Consider the following 13,395-nt stretch of genomic DNA (forward strand, 5'->3'; position numbering starts at 1 on the left):
GGAAGTTTTTCTTCACTCGGTGCAGTCAGCCTGTGAAGGAGCCTGTGAAGCTCCTTGCCAGAGGATGCGGTGAAGGCTAAGACTTCAACAGGGTTCAAAAAAAAAGAACCAGATTCATGGAGGTTGGGTCCATCGATGGCTATTGGCCAGGATGGGTAGGGATGGTGTCCCTGGCCTCTGTTTCTCTGGAGGTGGGTGACAGAGGAGAGATCACATGAGGATTACCTGTTGTGATTCCTCCCTCCGGGGCATCTGGTATTGGCCACTATCAGCAGACAGGATACTGGGCTGGGCTAGATGGACTTTTGGTCTGACCCAGTGTGGCCATTCTTATGTCCTTAGTCCACGGGTGGGCAATAATTTTTGACTGGGGGCCACTCCAGAAATTTTTCAAGTGGCCCCAGGCCACCCCAGAAGAGACAGGGCCTCAGGCGAAATGGGTAGGCCAGGACACTTCCCTGCTTCCCCACCCACAGATCCTGAGTGGTCTGGAGGTAGGGGAGCATGCAAAGTCTAGGTACCCACACCCCTAGTGGTAGGACGAGACTTCGCCTGTTCCCCTGCTGTACCTACGTCCATCAGGGAGCATGTGAGGTCTCTAGCTCCCTAGTCCCACCCTGCAAGGGAGCGCAGCACTTAGAGTCAACCACCAGCTGCTCAGCAGCTGGTAGTTGACTTTTCAGTGCTAAGCCCCTTATAGGGCAGGAGGAGACTTCACATGCTCCCCCCTCTTCCAAACCCTGATTGGCCTGGGGGCCGGTGGAGCATGAGTTTCCTCCCACCCTGCCCTATCCTGCAAAGAGTGCACCATGCTTAGAAGCGCCATATCCCTGGCAGGGCAGGAGGCGACTTCAGGCACTCCCCCGCACTCCTAAAAGTTGATTGCCCTCGGGACAGGGGGAAGCAGCAGGGTCACCACAGGCTAGATCAACACACTTGGCAGGCTGGATCTGGCCCGCAGAGGCCCTTTTGCCCACCGTTGCTTCTGTTTGTTAGAAGCTGGGAATTTGTTACAGAGGATGGATCACTAGATTCCCTGTTCTGTTCATTCTCTGTTCTGTTCATTTGGGGCACCTGGCATTAGCCACCGTCAGAAGACAGGATACTGAGCTAGACAGACCTTTGGTCTGACCAAGGATGGTGGTACATATGTTCTTAAGTTAAATTTGTCTTGTGAAGCAGTGTCTCTGACATTCAGGCTGTACATGATCTCTTTTGGTATGTGTGAAGAAATGCATGTTGGGAAACTGGAGAAACAGCACTCCACTATCAGAAGAAGGGATTAACAGCAAGGATCTTTGAAATTTTTAGTATGAATTACATTTCAATAGGTATCTTCTCTTCTAATCAAAATAATTCATAGCAGAACTAGACCCTGACAATCTACAGCAGTTGCTTACATTGAATATATATTAAGAAAGTGTTTAAGACTCAATTATCTAAGTATTTTGCTCTTTTTGAAAAAATTTAACGTGCTCTTTTGGTTCTCCATTTTTGTCATCTTTCCCAAGTGTTCCTCTCCTGTTTGCTGCATCATTCATTTGTCCCCTAACAATTCTCCCCCTAGTGGCAGGCAGTGCTAGAGAGAAGATATTTCTTGCAAAAGCTTATGTTTGACCTATTTAATGGAGAGATTCAGTGCCAGTACGATTCCTGTGGTGTTAGTTGTGACTGTTTCAAACAGCCAGTATTGTGTGTAGAAAAATGAGATAGGAGTTTGTGTGAACTGGAAATACATATTCTGGCATTCATCCCAACCACAAGTATTTTGGCTACAATTAATCGCTACAATTTCATACCTTTGCTTGATCTTCAAAAAGCTGCCGCTGCCGGAAGGGATCGTTGAGCTCTGTGTATGCGTTGCATATTTCCTTCTTCATCACAAAGAGTTCAAAGCGTTCTGTCAGTCCCTGCTGAGAGCGATGCCTGTGAAGAGGAGACATGTCACAAGGCAGCTCAGAAACAAACACAACTTCCTCATTGAAAACAAGGGCACTGTTTCAGAAGAGATGCCCACTCTGACCGTCACCACTGTAAAACTCCAGGCCACTCCATATAGATACTTCTCCCTGGATTTTATGCCCTGTGAAATGGGCTCAAAGGAGCAGGAACCAAGACCTAGGACGTGTCAGACTTTCAAAACTGCTACTTGGCACCAAACCTTTCCTTTTCACAACTTTTCTCATCAAGATAAAAAAGGTTTCATGGCTTTATACAAAATCTCATACTCTTACCATTTAGCCAGAGGGCTCATGATCTGTGGATGATCACAGATGAATGTGGGATTGATACAAGTGACTTCCAGAAGCTCACCAACAAGCTGAAAAACCGAACAAAGACAAAACATTAAAGTGAGAACATCACTTTACTAACAGTCTGCCTCCAGAATAACACACACTAATAACTGAGCTGCCATAAGACTGAGATGACTTACTACTTCAGAAACCTACTTAGGGTAACAGCTTCATTAACAGCGAGTCCCTGCAAGACAGTCCATGCATCATGCCTGGAGGGGTTACAATCTGATTTATACCGTCTGAGCTAGAACACAAGATTAATGTCTAAACTTCATCCAGTCTGACAAGAACTCCAATGTCAGAACATCAACCTAGGACTGTTACCTACAGCATCTCAGGGTGTTATTGGAGTTTCGTGACCAATTTGACATCTGTGGCACAAGCCACTAGTCAAAGCAGACAAAGAAAAAACATCAAGGAATAGTTTGTGTGTGAAGAGCAGAAGAGAGCAAAGTGCAAGGCCAGTATGAGTATAGTAATTTACCTTACATTTTGGAGGGACACGGAAATCTAAATGCACTTCTCCACTCATGCAAAATGTTTAGAGGAAAGGGTCACTGTAAGGTTGAGGCACAAGTGGCCAAACTTACTGGCCTTCCAAGTCACCTATGACACTCTCTAGAACAGTGGTCGCCAACCTTTTTACACCCAAGATCACTTTTTAAAACTCAGAAGAACCCCGCCCCTTCCTTGAAGCCCCGCCCTCTCTATTCTCCTCCTGTCCATCACTTGCTATCCCCAGCCCTTACTTACACACTCTGATAAACAGTTTATTTTTAAATTATGCGATACATTCAATTAAAAATCACATACAATTAAAATCACATGTTTATAGTTATGAAATAAATGGTCTGTTTTTATTCATGCTATTTCAATCTAAAATGAAGCATTTATAATTATACATTTTGTGGGGACAGAGTTCTGCGGCTGGGGAGAGGGAACAGGGTGCTGGGAGGGCAGAGGACAGGATTCTGCGGCAGGGGACAGAGTTCGGGGAGTGGGGACGGGAGTACGGACAGAGTTTGGGGAGTGGGGACAGGAATGGGGACAGCATTCTGTAGTTGGGGATAGGGGAGTGGGATGCCAGTGGAGGCAGAGAGTCCCCTGCATCTCCCTCCTCCCAGCATTCCCCCTCCCCCCCGGAAACCAGGTGTGCCTGCCCTGGGGCCGAACCCCCCCCCCAGGGAAGCCCTGCACACGCGCCTCCCCAGGGGGCCGACCCCCCCCACCCGCACAAGGAAGCCCCACGCGCGCGCCTGCCCCGGGGCCAAACCCCCCCTCCATGCAGGGAAGCCCCACGCGCGCTCACCTGCCCCGGGGGCCAACCCCCCCCACCTCCCCGTGCAGGAAAGCCTCCTGCCCAGGGAACCGACCCCCCCACTCAGGGTTGGCAATACAGTACATGCAAGGTGACTGTCTCCCCTGTGTCCAGGACCCCACAAAGGACATGGAACTGAGTCCTCACCAGTGTTTCCTCTAAGGCTACCCACCTCCATTGCAGAGGCGTGCAGCAGCACTCACTTTCCTGCTGGGGCTACACGGCAAGCGGCTGCTGCCAGGGCCACGTGGCAGGAGGCTGCTGCTGGGTGCTGTTGGGGCCAGGGCCACATTAGGGGGCGGCTGTGCTGGGGCCCTGTGATGGGCAGGCCCCATTACATTAAAAACTATGCACTGCAATAGGCGAAGTGCCTGTTCAGAATTCACCATATTGAAGAATCACACACATGTAATGTAAAGTATTACATTTTTGCCATACCAACTATTTAAACGTGACCTCCCTGATATTCTTTTACCAGCATTCTACTCTATGTAAAGAGATTCTCCAAAGTCAGGCAATACGGGTTAATGTATGTAAAACATTTACAAATACAGCAAAGGGCTTGGAGAGGGCAGGGCATTGAGGACTGGCCCGGCCCCTTTTGCACAAGACCCTGTCCCTTCTGGGGGTGCAAAGCAAGGCTCCCTCCTGCCTTGCCCAGTAGCCCGGCGAGGTTGTCAACCCCAATGCCCACAGCTGCTTGGGGGCTTTGCTACCAGCCCTACACCCTGCAGAACTGTCAGTTCTGGGCGCTCTGTTGCTGGCCCCAGGGTCCTGGACAGGCATCCCACGTGTGGGGCTTCCAGCTGCCGAACCCACTGCCAGGTCAAGGGCTCCACTGCCTGCCCAGCATTCTGTTCAGTTGCCAGGCCTATCTGGGAGGTTCTGGGGGCTCGGAGCAGCTGCTAGCTCAGGGTCCCAGCCACCAGTCCCAATGTGGAATCCCAGTGGCTGGCCCCAGCTCTAGGGAGCTGAAAGGTGAGGACAGGGCTAAGGGTGGGGGTGCAACTCAGCATTCCCACTCTTAACAACTGTTCAGTGCCACTGACTGGAGGAACTGAGAGCTAATTCCCAGAATGGCTAGTAGGAGGCACTGTGGTAGAGAGTCCCAGCCTGTTACGCTGGCTGGGTGAACCACTGTTAGGCCAAATGTGGCACTTATGTTCTTATTAAACCAGGGCAAATTTCTGATGGATATGAATGGTCCAAAGAAAACTACTTACAGCGTTCACTGACAAAGGCTAGTCAAGAGCTCATCATCTCATAAGCGGCGAGGAGTCCTGTGGCACCTTATAGACTAACTGAAGTGTAGGAGCATAAGCTTTCGTGGGCAAAGACCCACTTCGTCAGATTCGTGGGCAAAGACCCACTTGTATCTGACGAAGTGGGTCTTTGCCCACGAAAGCTTATGCTCCTACACTTCAGTTAGTCTATAAGGTGCCACAGGACTCCTCGCCGCTTTTTCAGATCCAGACTAACACGGCTACCCCTCTGATACTTGACATCATCTCATAGGTTCTCATGGATAATTTAGGGACACAAGAGTTACCATACAAATCAGACCAGAGCTCCACCTCATGCAGTGTCCAAGATCAGATCCTTCAGAGGACAGTGCAAGGATCACTCATTTTTTATGTCCATGCTAGTGATGTAGGCAACTAGTCGACTATCCAATAAGCAAAGTTTATCAGATAGTCGACTAGTCCCTCGACTAGTTGCTTCCCCCCTTGCTGCCTCTATCAGAAGCAGGAGCCGGTGCTGGGGGGGAGCCAGCTTGAAAGCCAGAGGGCGGGGGGGTAGTGGGGATGAGGCATGAACCGGGAGTCAGCTGATTCCCAGCTTGCGCCCAGTCACAGATGCTGTGCCTCTGCTTATTAAATGTATTAAGAGCCCACCAGCTCTTAATACATTTAAAAATAAAAAATGCAGTGGGGGGGGGGAGGAGGGAGAGGAGAGAGACCCGGCATGAGCCAGGACAATTGATTTCTAATTTGCACTGGGTCCCCCCCGGCTGTGCTACAGCCTTTTTACATTTAAGGATGGTGTGCAGCAGGGGACCTAGCCTACTGGTTCTTAATACGTGTAAAAGGCTGAAGCACAGCAGGGTTAGCTCCTGCCTCAGGAGCTAACCCCTCTGCAGCTCCCCCACTTATCAACTACAGGCAGTCCCCGAGTTACGCGGATCCGCAGTTACGAACGGGGCCCTCTCCCTGGTCTCCAGCAGACCAGGGAGAGGAAACAAAGCGGCGGAGCACGTGGGCAGCGGACAGCCCAGACGTGTCTGGGCTGTCCGCTGCCCGCGTGTTCCGCCGCTTTGCTCCCCGTCCCCCTGGTCTGCAGACCAGAAGGACGGGGAGCAAAGCGGCGGAACAAGCGGGCAGCAGAAGGACGGGGAGCAAAGCGGCGGAACACGCGGGCAGCAGACAGCCCAGACGCGCGTCTGGGCTGTCTGCTACCCGCGTGTTCCGCCGCTTTGCTCCCCGTCCTTCTGGTCTGCAGACCAGGAGGACAGGGAGCAAAGCAGAGCAAAGCCGTGGAGCACGCAGGCAGTGGACAGCCCAGATGCGTCTGGGCTGTCTGCTGCCCACATGTTCCGCCGCTTTGCTCCCCATCCTCCTGGTCTGCAGACTAGGGGGACGGGGAGCAAAGCAGAGCAAAGCCGCGGAGCCCGAGGGTAGCAGGACAGCCGCGGCGCGTCTGGGCTGTCCCGCTGCCCCCGTGTTCCGCGGCTTTGCTCCAGACGCCTGTGGTACAGCAGCTGGGGCGCTGCCGGTTGGTCCTGTAGCACCGCTCTGGGCGCTACTGGACCAACCCGGCAGCACCCCAGCTGCTCTGCCCCAGGCGTCCTGATTCAGCCACTGCTGAAACTGACCAGTGGCTGACTACAGGAAGCCTCTGCCCCGGGCTTCCTGGAATCAGCCGCTGATCAGTTTCAGCAGCAGCTGACTTGGGGATGCCTAGGGTTCTTAAGTTGAATCTGTATGTAAGTCAGAACTGGCGTCCAGATTCAGCCGCTGTTGAAACTGATCAGTTTCAGCAGCGGCTGAATCTGGACGCCAGTTCCGACTTACAGATTCAACTTAAGAACAAACCTACAGTTCCTATCTTGTACGTAACCCGGGGACTGCCTGTAGTCGATGGAAAATAGGACATCGCTTCCTGGTGCACAAAGACAAAGTGGTGATGGGGGGGCAAAGAGTTTGGCATGTGGGAGGGGGCTCATGACGGGGGGGTAGAAAGCTCCAACTGGTGGGGCAGACTGTGTAGTGAGCTTGATATGAGGAGTTTGGGGCACAGGAGGGTGCTCCCAAGTTGCAACAGAGAGGCTTCCCTGCTACTCTCAACACAGTAACTAGGGGCCAAGTGAGAAGCACCTCCCCACAGCTGTGGTAGTTCCAGTGGGACAGGGTCTGGGCACCAGTCCCCTTCTATAGCTGTGGGGATGGGCTGAGTCAGGGCTAAACCAGGGAAGGTGTGCTACAGCAGGTCCAGGGTTTGGAGAGAGGCATATCTCCTCACCATAGCCCTGAGTGCTTGTGCAGCCACAGTTTAGAGGGAACTTAGGATGCAAGAGACTTATTTGCACCCAGGAAAACTTCCTTCCTGATCTTCTCCCCATTAGGTTAAAGTTCATCTGCAATCATTTCCAAACTCATGGGATTTGTGTTATTTTGTTGCACCTTGCATTACTGTGAGTATGCTATTTATATTATTATTAAACACTAGCACATTTACCTGGCTTTGCTTGGGTCTTTAAGGAGGGACTAAGGGCAAGGATCTGGGAGTGGTGGTGATGGTGGTGGTGCAGGAATCAGGGTTGTGGGGGTGAGGAAGGACTCTGGGCAGTGGACTGATAGTATTTGTGTGAAGGGGGGCAAGCTTTCAAGATTTGTACCAATGCTCCTTGCTTTGCCTCTTCCTCTCTGTCAGGGAGCAAGACCACAGTGCACAGCTCAATAGCACCCTGCGCTCCCCAGCCAGAGCGAGGAATGCAGCAACTGTGCTCTTTCCTCTCACTGCCTGACAAACGGGAACAGCCAGCAATGTCCCTGTAAAAATCTGGAGGGAATTGGGAACATCTCAGAGCCAGGGCACTCCCAGCCAGCTTCCTTCACTTGCCTAGTGATTCTTTTCTGTTTGGTTTTATGAAAAGCAGTCCCATTCCAGGCACATCCCATTTTCCTGGCACAGCCACACACTGACCTTGCTTTAAATTATGATAAGAGGAAGCGGTGTACTAAATTTGGTGGTCCTAGCTTTCACAATTTAGGAGGAGTTCTTAAACAGTCAAACTCTCTCAAATATATAGTAGATTTAGAAGACTGTGATCATCCCAAGAGACCAACAAAGCCAGGGTCTCATGCTGTATATTGTCCCAGTATATAGAAAACCTCCAATCCTTCTTTTAAAAACCTGTGATAATGAGTTCCGCAGGCTAAATGCAGACTGTATGTTGAAATGCTTCCTTTTATTAGTTTACATTTTCTGCCATTCTTTTTTACTGAATTCTTCATCTAGCTAACCAGTAGTCAGCAAGGAACCTGTTGCTTCAAATGTGGCCTCATAACTTCATACGGACAGATCTTAGGATGATTAAAAGGCCACCTCCACTTACCTTATCAAGAAGTCTGGCCGTGGTCCTGGGGGGTGGACACTCAACACCTCTCTCCACACAAATATTATCAAAGAACTTGCGAGTTTCTGTTTTCATAATGCAAAAAGAGAAACTATTTATATAGTCAACTCTTCTCCCCATCCTCCCCAACTTGCAGAAGTCCAGACACAATGGAAATGGACTGGAATGACCTTCGGTATTTTCTGTCATAATACACTATAGGACATACCAGCTCAGGAGTATGTTTTCAGCTTTTCTCAGAGCATGAAGGGCAGTATTAATTGCTGCCAATGTAAACAAACATAAGATTCCTCATTCCAGACTCTAGATGCTCTGACAAGTTATAAACAATCCCACAGAGACTGTCACTGTAGACAATAGCCAGTCTCAGAATAATTAATAAGAATATTCCTCTCCCAGCTCCTATAAATACCCCAAAACATATATCATTTCTCCCTAATACCTGCTCAAACAAAGAGTTTTGAAGACTTTGGACCATTTCAGCTCAAGGAGGCATTGGGAGCATGCGCCAAAGTGAACAGGTCCTCAAAGAGCACATCTGCCAGCAGCTTTCACTCTCATAAATCAAGGGGCTCCCATGTTAAGCACCTCTACTGATTGCCACAGTATCAGTATCACTCACAGGGAGAGACATTCTCTCAAGTAGGCAGGTCTCAGAATTATGTAGGGCTAGCAAAACTAAACCAAGCAGCTGAAAAAGCCACCAGGAAACCCAGGCAGATCCTACCACACAAACCTCATAATGAGCATGTGATACTAAAGACAACCACTATATTGTTCACTAGCCATAGTTTTCAGATATATTTAAGATGCAGACTGAAGTATAGTGCCTTACAGCCTTGTCTAGAAGTAGTAAGGATCATATCAGAGGAAAAAAGATCAAAACTACCCAACCAAATCATTGCTGCTATATGATCACCTAAAAAAGCAGCTGTCCACAACTGTGAACTGAAAGGACAATTGGCAGATGCAATTTCTTTACATTAATCGAACAAAGCCACTGTAGAGCAACCCCATCTACTCAGCTCACGTGTGGATCCGAGCAGCTCACCTCCTTGTAATAAACAGTATTGGAGGCAGCTTATAGATCAACATGGACTGGGGGGATAGAGGTCTTTGCCCCATAATAGCAAGGGAGAGGCAATCACACAGACTCATCTAACCTTCAGTTTCAAATTGATTAGTTGCTGGAAGTTTCACTCCCAGGACTCTCTCCAGCTCACACACCATGCTGATTTTCCGGAAGGGTGGGGTGAAATCTATCTCACAGGCCTGGCCCTCAGGACCATCTGGGTGATAAGTGATCTTGTAACTTCCAGTAATGTGTTTCACCATTCCTACAGGATAAAGCTGCACTTAAAATCAACACCATGCTGTATCACATACTATCTTCACACAGATTTTTAATCTCTGCTAATTAATATTAGGTTAAGTCACCTGAAAGCAGTTTTTCTGTAATCTCCATCAGGTCATGATAATCTGCATAAGCCATGTAAAACTCACAGGTTGTGAATTCAGGATTATGAGTCAAATCAATTCCTTCATTCCGGAACTGGCGTCCAATTTCATACACCCTGTCCATGCCTCCAACCACCAATATCTAAAAAAGAAACCCAGCTGGTCACATTAGCCTTCTGAAATGAATTAGCTCAAAAAAGTTCCATCAAACTTGTATCAAATCTACAGTCCCAAGATTATCAGCGAAACAGAGGTAAAAAGTAGCACTAGACAACGTAATGAAGAACTCTGGTTCAAGTACCCTACATCCACTATTCCCCAAAACCAATGAAAGCCTCTTTCCTGCTCATCTCTTTAGTAATTACTTCACCCAGCAAGGATGCTTTTGTCAATCTCTTTAATCTACTGGCCTTTAGTCTAAGCCAGGGTTGGGCAAAATAAGGCCCGGGGCCCGGATCCGACCCACCAAGATTTCTCCCCAGCTGATGAGCAGAGCATGCATACTTACAGCAGGCACCGTGTGTTCAGCTACCTCCCCCCCCCCCCCCCCCCCCGCCACTTTGCTCCATCCTGCAACCAAGCTGCTCCCAGGATTCTCCTGCGAGCTGTGCAGACCAGGAGGAGGATGGAGGGGAGTGCTGAAGTCAGAGTGTCTCCTTGCACCTGTACCCCATCTCTGCAGAGCAGGGTCAGGGAGAGACACAGCGGAGCTGCTCCAGTCTGAAGTGTGGATGCTATGTGACTCAGAGGAGGAGGGGGGAGGGGGAAGACGGCAGAGCAAGACAGATTTCCCTTAAAGAAACAGTTCTCTCAAAAACTTACCCAGCAGCAGCCAGCTCACACACGGTGTCACTATCATACATACCCAGTCTGTACCACATAGTCACATATACTCAATCTGTCTCTCAAAGTCTGTCTGTCACACACAGTGTCTCTCTTTCACACTAATGTACTCTCTCTGCCTCTCTGTAACCTCCAGCATCACCCATTCTCCTTGACACCCTGCCCTTCTGGGGGGCCTGGAACCAGCCCACGACCACATACCAAAATTAGTGAAGTGGCCCACCTGCCCTAAAAATGATTGCCCACCCTGGTCTAATCCTTACTTCACACGCATGCTTCACATTTTGGGAACGCAGGGAATCAGAAAAGCACAACGCTTAACCTACTGAAGCAGTCACATCTCACCTTGTGGTAGAGTTCTGGAGCAATTCTCATGTACAAGTTCATGTCCAGTTCATTGTGATAGGTAATGAAAGGTTTAGCCACAGCTCCACCTGGAATAATATTCATCATGGGAGTTTCAATCTGATGAAAAAAAATTTAAATATCAGCTCAAACACACTCATGCCCTAACTAAAACCCTCCTTCCATTCCTCATGCTACAACTATTTTAATAACATGTATTCAATAAACACTTCAGTCAGAGAGAGAACGCAGCTCAGGTGTGAAATCTTTACATTCTATTTATTTGTTGCCCATCATGAGCAGAGAAATTTTTCTGAAACAGAAGATTTTCCTCCTATGCAGTCAACAAGGCCAGCCAATTTAAGCCATCTTCTCTACCAATAGCATGACATGAACAACCATATTCTGTACAATTAAGGGAAGGGCCAAGGACCAGGCCAAGCAGTTGAAGACATCTGCAGCGATATCACCAGTCTCCACCAGAGAAAGTCTGGCTTCTCAGGAAGCCTAAACCTTATAAAACTACTCTGACAAGAAGAGAAGTGAAACTTATGTACACAGAAACAATGTTAATCAAACTTTTGCAATGTGTTCCATATGCTCTATTTCATCATTTATAGTAAGTTATTTGGGACAGCTAGGGTACGTCCACATAGCAGTGTTATTTCAGAATAACTGACGCTATTCCGAAATAATACAGTGCACATCTACATAATGTCAAAATAATGTCGAGCTGGAGGACTTCTTACTCTGACTCTTGTAACCCTCATTTTACGAGAAATATGAGAAAGAGTGCTCTGTTGGAGTGCTCTGTGTAGACAGCGCCAAAAGCTGAAATAAGCTATTGTGACTTACGATTATGCAACTGACATAGTCCAAGCTGCATAGCTTATTTCAGTTTAAGTCCTGCTGTGTAGATGTGCCCCTACTGACAGCAACCAACTGATTAAATATAAACACTGAAAGAACAGCTTGCCTTTTGTTATTTGATTATTTTGCACAAACACCACCACTTTAGATGTAATTGCTTTGGTAAAAGAAGGGAGATTAATTATTTAAAATTAAAATATAAAGTATTAAAAAGAATAATAGAACTGGAAGGAACTTCTAGGGGTTATGGTTCTCTAAGTCCAGTTCCCTGTATTCATGGCAGGACTAAACACAATCTTCTAGACCAGAGTTTCCCAATTTTATTTGGCCACAGAACCCTTTTAAACTCGGAAGAATTTCGAGGAACCCCTATAGCTGAGCCTAGAGTACCCAAGGGAAAATTTGTCGAGCAAACAAACAGCGTCACCCTCCCACCCCCCGGAAAACAGTCTGGTATATGGAGCTGAAAAAGTAGACCACAAGTAAGTAAGGATAATAATAATGAACAAATGCTAAATAAGGTAATAAAATCAACATTTAGTTTAACTGCACATATTTAAAAATAAAAATCACATTTAATGTGTAAAAAAAAATAAAGTTCAAGAACCAATATGAATTACATGGGCAGTTTTCAATGCAAAGAGTGGTTTTCCTTCTTTTCTTGGCAAATTCTTTTTATATTTGGTTTAATACTAAAAAGTTGGATTTGCATATCTGGCACGGCATTCAATCGATTTCTGTATTTCGTTTTTGTTGCTGCATAATCAAGAACCCAGTTCCACACAAGTATGTGCTGGTGAATGGTAACAACCGATGAATTGCACATCTTGATAAAGTTGAATATTCGTGACATAAGCAGCCCCAAAACATATTCAGAGAAACTACTGATGGGGGACTTAAACTATCCAGACATATGTTGGGAAACTAACACAGCGGGGCACAGGCTATCCAATAAGTTTCTGGACTGCATTGGAGACAACTTTCTGTTTCAGAAGGCTGAAAAAGCTACCAGAGGAGAAGCTGTTCTGGATTTGATTTTAACAAATAGGGAGGAACTAGTTGAGAACTTGAAAGTGGAAGACAGTATGGGGGACAGTGATCATGAAATAATAGAGTTCATGATCTTAAGGAAAGGTAGAAGGAAGACCAGCACAATTGAGGTAATGGATTTCAGGAAGGCAGATTTTGATAAGCTCAGAGAACTTGTAGGTAAGGTCCCATAGGAAGCAAGACTGAAGGGAAAAACAACCGAGGAGGGTTGGAAGTATTTCAAAGGGACGTTGTTAAGGGCCCAAAAGCAAACAATTCCGCTGTGTAGGAAAGATAGAAAATATGGCAAAAGACCAGCTTGGCTTAACAAGGAGATCTTGCATGATCTCAAAATAAAAAAGGAGTCCTATAAAAAATGGAAACTAGGACAAATAACAAAGGATGAATATAGGCAAGCAACACGGGAATGCAGGGGCAAGATTAGAAAGGCAAAGGCACAAAATGAGATCAAACTAGATACAGGCATAAAGGGAAACAAAAAGACCTTTTATAAATACATTAGAAGCAAGAGGAACACCAAGGACAGGGTAGGCCCACTGCTCAGTGAGGAAGGAGAAGCAGTAACAGGAAACTTGGAA

At 47.5% G+C, this 13,395-nt stretch overlaps 1 protein-coding gene across 2 annotated transcripts in view; it reads right to left on the reverse strand.

Moving 5' to 3' along the window:
- KARS1 (lysyl-tRNA synthetase 1) overlaps window positions 1–13,395 on the reverse strand; it is a 31,617-nt gene that overhangs the window by 3,385 nt on the left and 14,837 nt on the right. For both annotated transcript variants that reach the window (XM_075918244.1, XM_006121330.2), the window contains exons 7-12: window positions 10,898–11,017; window positions 9,689–9,851; window positions 9,415–9,588; window positions 8,231–8,316; window positions 2,235–2,320; window positions 1,800–1,926 (exon numbers count right to left, since the gene is read on the reverse strand). In XM_075918244.1, coding sequence (XP_075774359.1) covers window positions 1,800–1,926; window positions 2,235–2,320; window positions 8,231–8,316; window positions 9,415–9,588; window positions 9,689–9,851; window positions 10,898–11,017 — 756 coding nt within the window. The remainder of the gene's footprint in view (window positions 1–1,799; window positions 1,927–2,234; window positions 2,321–8,230; window positions 8,317–9,414; window positions 9,589–9,688; window positions 9,852–10,897; window positions 11,018–13,395) is intronic.

Source organism: Pelodiscus sinensis, unplaced genomic scaffold (genome assembly GCF_049634645.1).
Source record: "Pelodiscus sinensis isolate JC-2024 unplaced genomic scaffold, ASM4963464v1 ctg64, whole genome shotgun sequence".
NCBI classification, from domain to species: Eukaryota; Metazoa; Chordata; order Testudines; family Trionychidae; genus Pelodiscus; species Pelodiscus sinensis.